This window comes from Neofelis nebulosa, chromosome 3 (genome assembly GCF_028018385.1).
Source record: "Neofelis nebulosa isolate mNeoNeb1 chromosome 3, mNeoNeb1.pri, whole genome shotgun sequence".
In the NCBI taxonomy this organism is placed as follows: domain Eukaryota; kingdom Metazoa; phylum Chordata; class Mammalia; order Carnivora; family Felidae; genus Neofelis; species Neofelis nebulosa.
Window position 1 is genome coordinate 86,974,169 of NC_080784.1, and position 16,536 is coordinate 86,990,704.

The window sequence follows — 16,536 nt, forward strand, 5'->3', positions numbered from 1 at the left end:
TTTTACCCAGCTACATCATCGTTTGAGTGCTCATTTACTTTCTATTGGAGAGGAATTTCCTCCAAATACCTCACTGTGTATTTCTAAGAATGTTCTATTGAATAATAACACTGCAGTTATCACCCACAATAAATTTAACATTAACATCATACCTTAATATTTGGCACATATTCCAATTTTGTTAATTGACCCAATGTACAACATTTTTTTCTTTTCAGTCCAGCACAAGATCTAGTTTAGGAAGCTGTTGAGTTCGTTTTCGTCTGTTGTCTTCTTCAATCTGAACATTTCTATAGCCTTTCTCTGTCTTTTATGACATTCATGATTTTAAGTATAAGTTCTGGGTTTTTTAATGGGATGTTTTTCATTTTGGGTTTTGTCAGATATTTCCTATGATTTGATTCTGATTATGTATTCCCAGGTGGAACACTTCATAAGTGATCTTATGTCCTTCTAAGAGTATCAGTTCTGGGGACACATGATACCCATCTCCCCTCGTTGGGAGATATAACCCCAGCCAGGTGTTACCTAACTCTCCACTGTAGAGTTACTAATTTTGCCTTTTCAAATAATAAACAATTTGAACTTGTCTGTAGGAAAACATTTTAAGGCTACACAAATATCCTATTCCTTATCAAAATTTCCCCATGATTTGGTGAGGAATCATCCCTTGACGATTTTTTTTGTCTGAACCAATCTTTTCTGTGATGTTTTTACAAACTGATAATTTTCCAACTCCAGCATTCTCTATAAGAATGCTATTCTACTATAAGCAAGGGCTCTCTCGTCATTTATTTATCTATTTGTTTTGGTATCGACTCATGGATTCCTGTTTTTCGGTTGTTAATGTTTCATTACTGGGCTTAATTATTTTGGTACCCACACTATCCCAGGTTTAGCTAGAGGAAACACCTACAGATTGCCTCCTTTGTCCTTGTGACATGTCCCTGTTGCTTTTTTGAGCACTTCTTTACTTCTGCTATAGCAGGATGTCTTAGACTCCTCTGCACTTTCTCCGTCCCAGTCCTGGAATCAGCCATTTGTTTCCATTTGCTTTCAGTTTCAGGCCCTATCTCCTTTCCCACATAGTTTAATATTATTTTTTGCATGCAGAAAATTTTAACATACTTCTGAAAGTTTAAATTCCTCAAAATGTTACTCCCTTCTGCAGTCTTGCTATCCTGTTCTCCCCAACCCCTTGCAATTAACCAACCTCATTGTTATTGGGCCTATGCTTCCTGTGTTTCTTTTTGTGAAAAGAGGCTGGTATATGTTTTGTTTTGTTTTTTAATTTCTCTTTAATTCTTACACATAAGCCTTCATGTATATATGCTCCTCTGCATTTGCTCTTTTCAGTCAGTAACTCTTGGGTAACACCTCATATCAGTTCATAGAGAGTATCCACATGTTGTGTGTGATTATTTGTTATTTAAAAAACATTTTAATAGTTTGGTTTTTATGTTGAAATATTATTAATTTTTAGATTTACAGAAGAACTGTAAAGATAGGACAGAGAATTCCCATAGACCCTACCACTCAGCTTCCATTAATATTAATATCTTCTATAACCATAGTATATTTATCAAAACGAAGAAATGAACATTAATGCAATATTGCTAACTAAAAGCTTAATTTGGATTTTACCAGTTTTGCCATTTCATGTCCTTTTTTATTCAATGATCCAATCCAGGTTCCCATGTTGCATTTAGTGCCTCATTCTTTTTAATGGGTGCATATTATGTGTGTACGTACCGTAGAGAATTCAGCACTCTCTTATGCTTGAACATTTAAGTGGTTTACAATATTTTATAATTATACTTATCTGTCTACATATACACACATACACACAAATATACAGTATATGCATGAATTATATGTCATGCATATAGTAGTAAACATGTATGTATATATGCATGTGTATTTTTGTATTGTAGAGATGTATCTTTAAGATAAACTGGTAGAGTAGAAAATACATGTAGAAAATGCTGAATATTACCAAATGCCCCCTCCCCCCCGCTACAGGAATTGTAACCTTTTACATTCCCATTGGCTTGTAGGGGAATGCCTGTTTCCCCACAGGATAATCCACCCACAGGTAGATTATCAAGCTTTTGAGTTTTTGTCAATCTGATGGGAGAAAAATATTTTAGTGTTGTTTTAATTTGTATTTACCTCACTTATAAGTGAAGTTGAACATCTCAGGTATTTAATGGCCATTTTTATATAGCTATAGATTGCTGGTGTCTTTTGCCTATTTTTCTATGGGACTTTGGTCTTATTTTTCTTTAATTTTTAAAAGTTCTTTTATATAAAAGCCATTAGCCTTTTGTCGGTGATATTTTCTCTGAATTTGTCATTTGTCTTTTGACTTTGCTTATGATAGTTTTTGCCATGGGATGCTTAAATGTTTTATTTAGTCAAGATTAGAAATTCTTTCCAGATTTTTAGTCGTAGTTAGAAAGCATTTCTTTATGCCCAGATTAAGGAAGAATTCTAGGAGGTGATCTGATAGTTTGCTTCTCATTAAAATTCCACAGGATGGTCAATTTCTGTTTGATTTCTTCTCCTTCACTAAACTTTTACATGAACAAGTAGTAATTTCATAATCTGAAAAAGAAGTGGAATTTCATTGCTGTTTAGGGTCTAATGTTGTGGAAGGAGAGAACTGAATTTTACCTGGACCACATAAAATTAGAGAGGGCTAAGTAGCACAAAAACACATACAACTCATCACCCTCTCCCTTTCTCCCTCCCTTTGCCCCTCAAGATGGATATTTATCACTGCTTCAAGACGGCTGATTTCAGTTCATTTCTACTCTGTTGTAATTAAAGAGACTAGACACGTAATGAAGAGGGTAAAAATGAGAGCAAGGAGGACATTGGAAAGGTTCAGTTTGAAGCTGGGAGGAGGTGAGAGCTTCCAAACAAAAAAGGGGTTCCTGAGTAATGGAGAGTTGTGTTACTGATAAAACCCATCTGATTTTATAACTTCTTCATTTCATTTCTGAGTCATGTACTGACCTTCTGGGAAGTAATGTAGATGGAGAGAGTGTGAGTTTCCTCATTTGACCGCGTCATAGGGGGCAGCGACTGGTGCCAGAAAGGGCGTGAGGCCTCTTTCCCATCCAGGAGCCACTACTGAGGTTCTCCGTTACAATTTCCTAGTCCTCCCTCAGATGGCATGTCTTTGGATGATAGATACAAATAAAGAGCTATAGGAGGAAACTGAAACTTAGAAGTGACAATAGCCAGGAGGAAAACAAAAACAAACGTGAAAAAACAAAAAATAAAACAAGAACCAATTATGTCAAATAGCTGTTCTTCTCAGTTTTTATTACACCCAAAATGTCACATTTAATTCCCGTGAAACCAATTATGAAGAAGGAATTGCTATTAATGCAATTATGTGTGAAAGAATGTCATTCATGTGCAAATGAATGGTTTAAGCATTCCCAGTTGTCCAGTAATGAAGGGAACCAACAAATTTATTTGTTTTGAGATTTAATTAACTTTTATAAATTATAAATCTAATAATGAACTACAGAGGCAGCCATAATCCAAACCCATAGAGTGTATTTCTTTCTAGATTTCTGGAGTGCATTTTATCATAATAGTAGTCTTACCATACATACAGTTTTGTATCATGTCTTTGTTTCCTTGACTGGTATTGTTATATAATTTTTAGTTGTTGTTTTAATAATGGCATATCATCCCACTATTGACCTTATAATTCCTCTCTTTCTAGAAGTCTCCCTAGCTTCTAGGCCAAGGGGAGCAGACACAAACAGTAATATAATGCAGTGAACACTTGTGTTCATATAAGGTTTCTTATAGTTTTTCTTTCCTTTGGGATAGATTACAAAATGTTGCTTACTGAGTTAGTATACACATTTTTAATGGACCTTACTAGAGATTATCAGTGTATTGCAATCCCTGTGTAATTTGCTTACTTTTCAACAATCTGGTTGTTTAAATGGTTTTGCAAAGTTAATAGGTCTTGTTTTAATTTTCTGTCTTTGATTGATTATGAGGTTGGACTTTTTTTATGTTTGCTAAGTTAATTTTCCTTTTTGTGAATTCTCTGTCAGTGTCCTTTGCATATTTAAATTTATATTGGACCTCCCAAGTATTTGGATTATATGTGGAGTTGTTGCCTGGAATTAGGGCAACCAATTGTATGTTATGTAGAGCCTGTAGAACATAAAAGAAGGAGAGGGGCGCCTGGGTGGCTCAGTCGGTTGAGCATCCGACTTTGGCTCAGGTCATGATCTCACAGCTCGTGAGTTCAAGCCCTGCGTCAGGCTTTTTGCTGACAGTTCAGAGCCTGGAGCCTGCTTCGGATTCTGTATCTCCCTCTCTCTCTGCCCCTAACCCACTCACATTCTGTCTCTGTCCTTCTCAAAAATAAATAAACATTAAAAAAAATTTTTTTAATAAATTAAAAAAATAAAGGAAGGAGATATTCCATCCCTTTGTTCCATCATCCAGTCCACCTGGCTAAAAAATTATAGCAAACTAAGGAGAGGTTCTTCATTCTGGATCCTCTCTTTTCTTAAAGGTGGGGAAGTTGGGAGTTGAACCTTAATAGGGACTATTACCTTTACTCTTGAAATTACTTGGCAAGGCCTGGTCTGTTGACATTAGTGTATTAGGCCCTGGAGTGTTCCAGAGTATTGTTTCTCAATTCAGTAGCCTCATAAATTCTCTCATAAATTTAGATGAGCATTCTAAAAGTGTGGTATTTAGTAGATCTTGGATAATGTAGTTTGAATATTTTTCCACTCAAAAAAAGAGTATCATTTGGTTTGTTATACATCACTTCCTTCTAATAGTCTCCTTATTCTGACTCTAGGTCCAAGCCCTGCTAAGTGGTCCAGGAAAGAGCAAGTATTAGCCCACTTGAGGGTCTCCAAGCTTTCTCTCAGTCTATTGGCCATCAGGATTGCCTAGGAACCTGACTGCTACTAGTTATTAGTGGGTTCCCATTCAGTCACTTTTATTTATTTGTTTACTTCTTCTTATATAAAAATTTTCGATCCCCCTCTAAAGGCACTGATAACTTGAAATGTCACACAAGCTGTAGGTGTATTTGCCAACTGGGAAAGGTTTTTCCATCCTTCTTCTGAACTGGCTACTTCCACCCAGAGGTTCAGTGCCCTCATGCCACCTCATGGTTGTCTAAAGTTCCCTAATAGAGCACACTACCAACGCCCGCTCACCCCCAAAATAGCTTTAGTTCAACATGGATCTTCCCTGGTCTCCATCAAAGCCAACCATCTCTATTGTTTCCATGTAGAAGTAGCTTTGAGAAAAGTAGAGCTTGACCTTTGGGATGGCTCTACCATGGTGAGCTAGGAAAAGCAGTAGAACTTGCAAAATCTTTACATCTTCACATTTGGAAAATAAAACTATGGGCTTCATCCTAAGTGAACTTAATAACATGAGTAGCACCAACAAACAGATACGCAGATCTATATTGTCATTTCAAAATCTTTTAGTACGCAGATGCTCCTTGGTAACTGGCTCAGAACTTGGGGGGTGCCTTCGAAAATAATTGATCAATTTTAAAGAAAATTCTAGCATTAGAAATTGTTCTCTTCTTTCCTCTCCAATATCTATAGCATACAGAAAAAAGCAGCCCCAGTCATGTTAATACTGGCCGCATGCCTTGTTTTATCCTCGCTTAGGGCATCATTGCAGAGTATAACAAGATCAACGATGTGAAGGAAGATGATGACACGGAGAAGTTTAAAGAAGCCATCGTGAAATTCCACAGGCTGTTTGGGATGCCCGAGGAAGAGAAGCTCGTCAACTATTATTCTTGTAGCTACTGGAAGGGGAAGGTCCCCCGTCAGGGTTGGATGTACCTCAGTATTAACCACCTTTGCTTTTACTCTTTCCTTATGGGAAGGGAAGGTGAGTTGTCTAGAATTTCAGGGGGAAGCTTGGGAGAGTCTGCTGAGGTTCACCCTGAACTCATAAACCACATCAAAGTGCCAAAAATAGGTCTGTAGTTATGACTGGGTCAACACTGTGTTTTAACTATTTAACAAGTGAAGTCAATTATTTTTGTCTAATATTTGTAAACAAAAATGGTTATTAAGTAATAAAGATTCACCAAAGTTATAGTTAATGCAGTTGACGTGAACTTAAATCCATAATGATTATGAACTCAGAATTTATGTGGTTTGAGTTTGTCTCTTAAGCAAACAAAATAGTAATAAATACGGGCATGCAAGCTCAAAGGAAAGGAGTGCACCGAGATTGGGGGTTGGGTTGTGAGGCTGAAGGATCCTCAGGGGCTTTGAAGGATCCAGGTGTTGACCAGCCTTGTTCCCTGTGCTCAGCCAAGCTGGTAATCCGGTGGGTGGACATCACACAGCTTGAGAAGAATGCCACGCTGCTTCTCCCTGATGTGATCAAAGTGAGCACGAGGTCCAGCGAACATTTCTTCTCTGTATTTCTCAACATCAATGAGACTTTCAAGTTAATGGAGCAGCTGGCCAACATAGCCATGAGGCAACTTTTAGACAACGAGGGATTTGAACAAGATAGATCCCTGCCCAAACTGAAAAAGAAGTCTCCTAAAAAAGTGTCGGCTCTAAAACGGTAGGTGACAGAGACAGAGTCTTACACGCTTTAGAAAAAAGAAACCCTTACGTTCTTTTATGAAATTTAACCTTTTCTTAACCACTTCAAGCGTTCTCAAGACTTTTCTGGGTATCGATACAGAACTGAAAGAGACTGTCTGAAGCAGTCACAGTTCAGTGAGTGAGGCAGACAGCCAGCTTTGGCACAAAGTGACGGGAACTCTTCCGGTCCTGTGGGCGGTGGGCCATGGGCACACGCACCGGGAGATGGGACAGGGTGGTGGAAAAGGCCTTCAATGGAGGCTGCTTGGAGTGGACTCTCAGGAGGTAGTAGAAGTTGCCTATGTAGATTTCGTAGGATGATTATTTCAGGCAGAGGGAATAACCTGATGCAGGAATCACAAGGGAAGAGCATAGAGGGAAGTGAGTCCATTAATATCTGGAAAGTGGCAGGTCGTGGGATGAGGAGAGGCCGCAGAGAAGCCTGGAAGTCTGGATGGGGGAGTGGGGCTAGAGAGAAGGCAAGGAAAAAGTCGGTGCTCTCAAGTGTGAGTGTATGCATGGAATTGTCCTGGACCGAGATGGGGAATGAGAGAGGGAGAGCATGTCTAAGGGATGGGAGAGCTCAGTTTTGATCATGTTGAGTTGCCTGCAGAGCATCACATTGGAGATTGGTCCAGTAGCACATATGGAATTGGAAATCGCTGGCATATAGCTGGCAATTGGGACCTGACAAGAGATCACTGCAATTAAGATGCCTGGTGATTTGAAACGTGTTTCAGTGGAGTGGTTGTGGGTGAATGGTGTTACTGTGGTGGATTGAATAGCAGATGGAAGGCAAGGAGCGGGAATTAGGCAAGTATAGACTTGCTTTTTCAAGAAATGCAATGGGAAAGGAGGGGGTTGCTCTGATAGAACGTAAAAGATTTGAATATAGGATAGCCTGGGATGAGTTTGTGGTGAGGGTAGCTGCAGGGAAGGAGGGAGCACAGAGCTACAGCTGTAAGAAAACCAGTTATTTTAATAGTGACATCTGAAAGGGCCTGGAAAAAGATGCTTGTGTGTGCAGATGCCTCTCCCTCTGAAATGGAAAGGAAGTAAGAATAGGTGAGGACGGAGGTAATTTGCAAGTAGAAGGGAGGAGGGTATGGGAGGACTCCTCTTTGCTGTGTGAAGCCAGAAACTCCACCACCCAGAGGTTGAGGTGACATAGAAGTTTGACAGGAGAGGTTTGAACCACCGACCGACACGATGAGCAGGAAAAAGGAAAAAAGATTGTAGTCAAAGAGGACCGAGCTGAGGTTGGAAACTCTGGTTGTCGGAGAGATGGGTTGTTCCTGTGTCTCAGGCAATTTTGTTGTCTTTTTAGGGCAGACAGTGATAGCCAGCAGATTCATGAGGCTGGTTTGCATTCTCATTAGGTCTTTCTTAAAAGGTAAAGCCCAGGGCGCCTGGGTGGCTCAGTCGGTTAAGAGTCCGACTTCAGCTCAGGTCACGATCTCACGGTCCGTGAGTTCGAGCCCCGCGTCGGGCTCTGGGCTGATGGCTCAGAGCCTGGAGCCTGCTTCCGATTCTGTGTCTCCCTCTCTCTCTGCCCCTCCCCCGTTCATGCTCTGTCTCTCTCTGTCTCAAAAATAAATAAACGTTTAAAAAAAAAAAATTAAAAAAAAAAAAAGGTAAAGCCCAGAAAGTGGCTCTGGATAAATATAAATGGAATAATCTTGTTAGAAATTATTGTATTCCTTTAGAAAAAGAATGGATTTCCTATCCAGGCCTAGTTTTCCTAAGATTCTTGAACATTTATAGATATTGATTGTAAAACGACTACACAAGGGACCTAAATATATCAAAGTAATTATATTACACTTTTGAGTCATAGGTTGGAGTTAGCTCCAGTAGAAAGCCAAGAAGGTAGGGATACATCTGGCGAGATCGAGGGGCGGAGAGATGGGCTGGGGAACGTCCACTGACACGTCCTTGAAAAGGAACGGAAACCTTGCTCTTGCGTGAGGTGACACTGTTCCTGCCTTCCAGCGATCTTGATGCCAGGGCAAAGAGTGAGAGATACCGTGCACTTTTCCGACTGCCGAAAGATGAAAAACTAGACGGCCACACAGACTGCACCCTCTGGACTCCATTCAACAAAATGCACATTTTGGGGCAGATGTTTGTGTCCACAAATTACATCTGCTTTACCAGCAAGGAGGAGAACCTGTGTAGCCTCATCATCCCACTCCGTGAGGTAGGTGTCAGCGGGAAATGGAGCTCTTAGGAGCTGCATTTGTAATACTCTTCTGTGTGAACCAGGAATGTTGTTTTTACCAGCATTTCGTTGGCTTTAACCATAGGTGAATGCTCATAAGTCTTTGCTGGCACCTGCCACACCCTTTTGTGTGTTGTCATTGCTCTCAGTGACCTGTAAGAGCTTTTCTTCCTAGAAAAGGCACCCTAGAGTTTTAAGATGGAGATTGTACTATTATTATTCAGGTGTGACGAGGCCAGACCCATCAGATGGCTTGTTGGACTCACAGTCCCTCTAGGAGAGGCCATGGGGGCACATTGGGAAGCACACACTTGGTCCGCAGGCAGAGGGAGCCGTGAAAATGTGGGCAAGAGCCTTTCCTGTAGGGTGTCTGGGTGGCTCTATTGGTTAAGTGTCCAACTTTGGCTTCAGGTCATGATCTCAAGATTCATGAATTAGAGCCCTGCATTGGGGTCTGCACTGACAGTGTGGAGCCTGCTTGGGATTCTCTCTTTCCCTCTCTCTCTCTGCCTTGCCTCCACTCTCACTTTCTCTCTGCCCCTCCCCTGCTCTCACTGTTTCTCTCTCTCTTTCTCTCTCTCTCTGTCAAAATAAATAAACTTAAAAAAAAAAAGCCTTTACTGTTATTTTCGTGGGAAGAGACAGGCAAGGCAGAGTAAACAGGTTTACTAGTCTAGTCGGAATAATCTCAGCAGGCTGTGGGGCATAGGGGTTGTCCCTAGTTATCTGGTGTCTGGCCCCCCCCAGTGATTAGGACAGGGATAGTGACCTTGAGTGTGAGAGCTGAATTAAATAAAGGAGGTGGGTGGGAAGTGTGGGCTCTGGATGGTTGGTTTGCACAGGAATGACCTGCTTACAGGTGAGTCTTTTATTACCCCTTGGAGCTTGCTAACTCTGGGAAGATGGTCCTCCCAGGGCTAGCAAGGCCCAGGATGTCAAAGCATCAGATATAGGAACGAAATGTAGTTACTACAACCTGCTCACAGCCTGAGAGCAGCTTGGTCACAAGGAAACAGTCTAGATTGTCTAGATTGTGAATCAGAAAGCCAAGTGTTCACTTCTGATCTGTCAATTGCCCGCAGTAGAATCTCCGCAGTTGCTGGCCACAGAGGCAGATTCCTGAACCCGCCCTACATCTGAATCTCTGCAGGTTTAGGAATCTGTATTTTAATAAAATCCCAGGCTGGTCCTCATGCACAATGAAGGCATTGTGCATTCTTACTCTCTACACATTCTTTCTGTATCTGGGGGAGGAGGTGGGTCCTGTCATGTCTTCACGGAGGTAGATTGTTCTGGTACTTGTATGGAGATCTTGCCAGGAGGTTTGGAGTTAAGAAGGAACTCCATGTTAGGCTGTTGGAGGCTGGAAGTCTTACAGTCTTAAAGTTGTCCTGGTAACAACTTCAACATGCCCTGTTGCTTTTCTAGAAGTTAAGGTGGTTAGAAGTTTTGATTATATAATTAAGATTCACCCTTTGTTGAGATTCCCTAGAGTAAAGGATTCAAGTTTCCCTCTGCCTTCTTTTCTTTAAAAAAAAAAAATTAAGCAGATTTATTTTCTGGGGTTTTTTTTTTCTTCTTGTTTTAAGAATAATTCACGGGATGCCTGGGTGGCTCAGTCAGTTAAGTGTTTGACTTCGGCTCAAGTCATGATCTCCTGGTCTGTGAGTTCGAGCCCCACATCGGGCTCTGTGCTGACAGCTCAGAACCTGGAGCCTGCTTCGGATTCTGTGTCTCCCTCTCTCTCTGCCCCTCCCGTGCTTGCTCTCTCTCTCTCTCTCTCTCTCTCTCTCTCAAAAACAAACAAATAAAAACAGTAAGAAAAAAACAACCAAAAAACATTTTAAAAAAGAATAATTCACTATTGTCACAGAAAATTTGTGAAAGTATATACAAAAAGATTCACCCTTAGTTCCATCCGTCAAAGATAGCCACTGTTAATCTGCTGTACGGCTTCCCAGGCTTTTTCTGTACTTTGCTGTGTATATGTCATTTATATTATTAAAACATAAAACATAAGGAATTTTTATTTTTTACCTATTTCCCTTAATACTGAGTATATATTAAACTTTTCCCCATATTATTAAATATTCTTTTACAGTGTAATTTTTAACAACTGCATATTATTCCATTAAATGTATATATAAAGCTTATTTGCTCAGTTCCCTGTGGTTGGACCCTTGTATTGTTTTCATTGTCTCCCAATCATGTGTATAATTTTCCTTAAAGTATGAATTATAAATTCCTAAAAGCTGAATTGGTGGATCAAAAAAAATGCAAAATGTTAGGCAGTTGTCAAATCTAGTTCTCCTTCTCATAATATGAGCTAACTGGTATTATAACACTTTTTGAGGCCAGGATATGTTGTGGGGGCAATTCTGAGACAGATAATTCAACAAGTACTGACACTTGGCTCTGGAATGGATTTCATAACATTTCCCAGTAAATGTACCTTCTTTGCCATAGACTGTCATTAAACTTAATTTTCTTCCTCAAGTACTACCTACAAGCAAGTTACCTGCACCAGCAGGTTCTTTCTTCAAGAAAGAAACCCATTCCAGGATTAAGGATGTGTAGTTGTGAATCTGAGGGAGTCATCGCTCTGTTTATCCAGAGGAGGATGCAGTGGAGGAGGTCATAAGCTGCTGTCGATATGTCCACTCTCCTGTTCACCACCTCCAGCTGGCTCTCTTTACCCTCAGTGCAATATACAACACAATAGTGAGAGTTCAGGGCACCTGAGAGAATGGGGATTGATATTCTCAGCCCATCTTCTGCTTGCTTGTTTTCCCTAACAGGGGGTGGAGCAGAGATACTTCAGTTATATTTCAGGGTAAATCGGAGGAGGAGCGACAGTGGGCGTAGCATTGAGGAATAAAGCACGTTGTGGTTGGTGGATGCAACTTAAAGAACTAGCTCAATGAAACAGCAGTGACCTTCCCCTTAACCTGATGAATCTCCAAGATAGAATAATGATAGACCCCAATCCCGACTAGTGGGAGAAGCAAAGGACTTAATGTAATTTTTACTACCTTTAGGTAACCTTAATGACAGAAAAATGATGGCGTGGGCCCCCTACCCTCCACCCTCTACCCCGTACATGGGGTCTGTCTGAGCAGACAGAACTGAGTTAAGCTGATCTATGAGCAGCAGTCTCCATGGGAACATTACATCCTGCTTGAAATGGAAACTTTTAGGATTGTATAAACTAGGAATTATTGTTCCATTTGATTTTTTAAAAATAAGCCAAAATATTGACTGAATATTGTTAATGTATATTTCACATATAGACTTAAGGTAGACCAAATCGACACAGAATCATGGAATCATGTTACTACAGATTTTGAAGCAATTACTGAGGCAGCAAAGCAGGAAGGCAGAGTGAACCAATTAGGTTCCTCATTAGATGGAGATTCCAGATGAAGTCTCCCTTTAATTCCAGTCTATTTTATAACCCAATTGGTAAGACAAACATGTCTCATTAAATTAGAATACTAAAATGTAGCTGTTACCCTTTCCTTTGTCACAAAGCTTATGGGATAGGATTCTACCAGAAATCATTTGTCAGCAAAAAATATTTTGTAGTGCATGTGAGTATTCATATGTTTTATGTGGGAGCTTCCTGGTTGTTTCTGTGTTCATCTAGCTAAAGGTCTTTCCACTTTGACCTCATCAAGATTCACATGGCTATCTAGGTTTTAGGTATGGAACTTGAACCTTTATTTCCCTTGGCATGTGTCATTTAGTCTGAGACATCTGGTGACCCAAAGAATCAGAAAAAAATTTATGAGAAAAGGAGTTTTTATAGGTCTTTTAAAAATAGGTATTATTTAACATGTTTTAAGTGCCATGGGAAAATCCTTCTCATGGTAAAGAAATTGTTTTTCCCATTTCTGCAGCTTTTTTGCATTAGGAAAAAAAAAACACTTTTATGTGCAACTCCATGTATCTTGGGATTCCTTTAAAATATATAAGTATATATCCAACTATATGTATTTATGAAATCTGAGAGCAGAAGTCAGGTTCTGCAGTTTTCCCTCCCTGGAGTTGTACCCATTTTGCACTTGGGGTGGTGCAGCTTTTCAGGCAACTGCAGCAGGTTTCTTAGCCTTGACGGGGGAAAAGATTTTAAAGTTCTGCTTTGGGGAGAATGTATTTAACATGAAAATGTTGATAAAGAAGTTACAGTTGAACCTGTCTAGACTGCTCACAGGTGGAAGTGAAGAGGGGAAGTGAAATTGAACTTTAAGCATTATAGTCAGAGCTGCTGTAAATAAACCATTTATCTAGGGCTCGCTTTGAGATCTTTTTCCCTAATGTGCTAAAGAAAAATAGTTTTTAAAAAAAAATTAATATTTATTTTTGAGAGAGAGAGCCCGAGTGGGGGTGGGACAGAGAGAGAGGGGGAGACACAGAATCCGAAGCAGGCTCCAGTCTCTGAGCTGTCTGCACAGAGCCTGATGCAGGGCTCAAACCCTCGAGCCATGAGATCATGACGTGAGCCAAAGTCGGATACTTAACTGACTGAGCCACCCAGGTGCCCCAGAAAAGAATTTTTAATGTTTACTTTTGAGGGAGAGAGAGCATGCTGCATGTGAGCAAGGAAGGGGCAGAGTGGAGGAGGACAAAGGATCCGAAGCAGGCTCTGTGCTGACAGCAGAGAGCCTGACGCAGGACTCAAACTCACGAACTGTGAGATCGTGACCTGAGCCAAAGTCGGACGCTTAACTGACTGAGCCGCCCAGGTGCCCCTAAAGAAAAATATTTTAATGCATTTATCTTACTTTCCAGGTGAGGGAAATCCTATTATAAAGCACCAAATGCGTGTGTTCAGTTCAGAGCTAAAACAGATGTCCTTCTTTCCTACTTGTCTCCTGATTTGGTAGATTCATTTCACCACACACATGCGCGCGCACACACACAGAGTCAGCCAGTGCAGGCAGATAGGGTTGCAGTTAAGCTGTTTACATCGTGTCTATTCAGAATGGAGCCTTTAAAACTTTCAAGTGGAAAGAGGGGAGGGATGCAAAGCTCTGGAATTCCAATGAGATGTTTGAAAGGTTGGCAGCATTTTGAAAGCCATCCCAACATTAATCTTGGCAAAACAGCACAAGTATCACGGGTTGTTTCTGTCTCTTATGGATGATGCAGCAGCTAGAAGTCGGCTCCTTTATGGCTTCGTTAAATTTTAATGAAAATCAAGGAGTTTCTTTGCAACACGTCTTCTAAGGCTTGGCCCTATCGACGCCTGGCCCACGGCGTCGAAAGGGCCAAGCTCTGTTGGGGGCCAGCTGCCCTGTGCACTGCAGGGTGTTTAGCAGCATCCCTGACTTCTACCTGTTAGATGCCACTGGTACCCTCCACTGTGGCAACCGGAAATGCCTCTAGATGTTGCCAAATGTCTCCCAGATAACAAAATCACTCCCAGTGTAGAACTGCTGATTTGGAAAGACCAGCAAGACAATTCCAGCTTCTGATAAGAGCTCCAGTTTGATTTGTTATGAGCTATTTTATTTTACTAGAACAGAGTCAAAGACTCTCATTCTGCCTCAGTAAAATACAGGTGGTTCCTCCAGAATATGAAGTGTTGTGTTCCTTGTTTCGTGCTGCTCGGAGGCTACTGCTGGGTGATCCCTGGAAAGTAATGCTTTGTTTCGTGTTTCATGTTTCTTTTCAGGTGACAATTGTGGAAAAGGCAGACAGCTCCAGCGTACTCCCCAGCCCTTTATCCATCAGCACCAGGAACAGGATGACCTTCCTATTTGCCAATTTGAAAGATAGAGACTTTCTAGTGCAGAGGATCTCTGATTTCCTGCAACAGACGACCTCCAAAATCTACTCGGACAAAGAGTTTGCAGGCAGCTACAACAGTTCAGATGATGAGGTCTGTGGGAGACGCCTGAGGGTATTTGCCTTTGTCCTACTCTGCCCCAGAATGTTCCCTTCCTCATCTGTTCTGTTTGATCTGCAAGCTCTGCAGCTGTGCTAAGATAAGGCTCCTCCCCTGATGCCCAGGGCAGTATCTGAGCAATAACTCATTTGAATCCCATGGAGTTTGTATTTGGGATCCCAGAGCTGGACAGCCTTGTAGATCATCTGGTCTAACCTGCCTATTTTATAGTTGAAGAAATCATTGAGTGATGTGTCTTGTTTAGACAGCAAGTGGCTCTGGTCCATATAGTGACATTGTCGGGAATGCACAGAGGTCACTAAATAAAGTCTCAAATCTGAAATGCAACATCATGATGATGTTTTTATTATGATAAAAAATATCTATTGTGTCCCTTTTGAATTAGGCCCTGGACCAACATCCAGGGAAATTGGCAGCTAAAACATAATTGTAAAGATGGTGACCTTACAAGGAACATCCCTGCCCCTGTCTACCCGGTCTGAGCTCATGTGGGCACGAGGAGGCGGTCCCTCTGTCAATAAGCAGTTGATTCAGCCCCATCATGCTTTGCCTGCATGCTAATCGGAGGCTAACGGTCAACCAGTTTGTTGCAAAAATGCATCGGAAATTAGATGAAACGTGTTTTCAGCACTGAAGCTCTGTGTTCTGTGACCCACAAACCTGCTAATCCCCGCCAAAATGCTGGCTTGCTGCCTTCCTCCTGCATCTTCACACAGCAAGAACCATTTTGGGAACCATGATGTAGCTGTTGGTGTCTGTACAGAGGACACTGAAGAAGTAGCTTCTACGTCTGTCCCTTTCATTGTCTGTCCCTCTCTGCATCGGCAGGTGTATTCTCGGCCCAGCAGCCTTGTCTCCTCCAGCCCTCAGAGAAGCACGAGCTCCGAGGCCGATGGAGAGCGCCAGTTCAACCTGAATGGCAACAGCGTTCCCACAGCCACGCAGACCCTGATGACCATGTATCGGCGGCGGTCCCCTGAGGAATTCAACCCGAAGTTGGTGGGTGCCTCCTGCTCTTGCCTGAAACTTTTCTATATTAAAGCAATAACATTTTAAAATATTTGTAATCGAAGTAAACTGATAAATATTTACGTAAAGAAACATTTTCCTAGAAGCACAGCAGATTTTTATCTAAATCTCTCATTCGATTGTAGAACAGCTTCTTCAAAGAAGGAGATGAGTTGTAGAGTTACAGGTGACATTTGTTTTTATCTCGTCTTGAGTGTTTAAGTCAGCCAACAAATAAGTATGTAATCTCTCAGCCCATGTTTAAACAACATCAGCTCACTTTCACTCGGAGGTGCACACATAAAGCCATAAAGACAATTCGCATTCTGCTGACCTGTTTCACGTAAGTGGAATTCTGATTCTGGTCTAGAAAGCTTCGAGGCAGAACCAGAGGCTGTGGTTCAGGTGTACAATTAGGGAAGGACTGCAGAGAATCTGAGTTCTTTGTTCTCCTGAGTTCTGTCCAGAACAGAACCACTCCATTCACCAGGGGAGATGTTCTGACCTTCCATCCAACTTCTCCTGTCTGTCCCCGACATACTTGGGCATGTAGTCATGTTTCATTATCCCTTTCAGGCCAAAGAGTTTTTGAAGGAGCAAGCTTGGAAGATTCACTTTGCCGAGTATGGGCAAGGGATCTGCATGTACCGCACAGAAAAGACCCGGGAGCTGGTGTTGAAGGGCATCCCGGAGAGCATGCGGGGGGACCTCTGGCTGCTACTGTCAGGTATGGACAGGCGTGGGGGGCAGGGCGTACTGGCCCC

The 16,536-nt window shown here is 41.5% G+C and overlaps 1 protein-coding gene across 1 annotated transcript in view; it reads left to right on the top strand.

Annotated features, from left to right (window-relative positions):
* TBC1D9 (TBC1 domain family member 9) overlaps nucleotides 1-16,536 on the top strand; it is a 116,583-nt gene that overhangs the window by 63,775 nt on the left and 36,272 nt on the right. Inside the window, exons 4-9 of the mRNA XM_058721311.1 lie at nucleotides 5,688-5,916; nucleotides 6,348-6,609; nucleotides 8,625-8,832; nucleotides 14,531-14,737; nucleotides 15,593-15,763; nucleotides 16,349-16,499. Of these exons, the coding sequence (XP_058577294.1) occupies nucleotides 5,688-5,916; nucleotides 6,348-6,609; nucleotides 8,625-8,832; nucleotides 14,531-14,737; nucleotides 15,593-15,763; nucleotides 16,349-16,499 (1,228 nt within the window). The remainder of the gene's footprint in view (nucleotides 1-5,687; nucleotides 5,917-6,347; nucleotides 6,610-8,624; nucleotides 8,833-14,530; nucleotides 14,738-15,592; nucleotides 15,764-16,348; nucleotides 16,500-16,536) is intronic.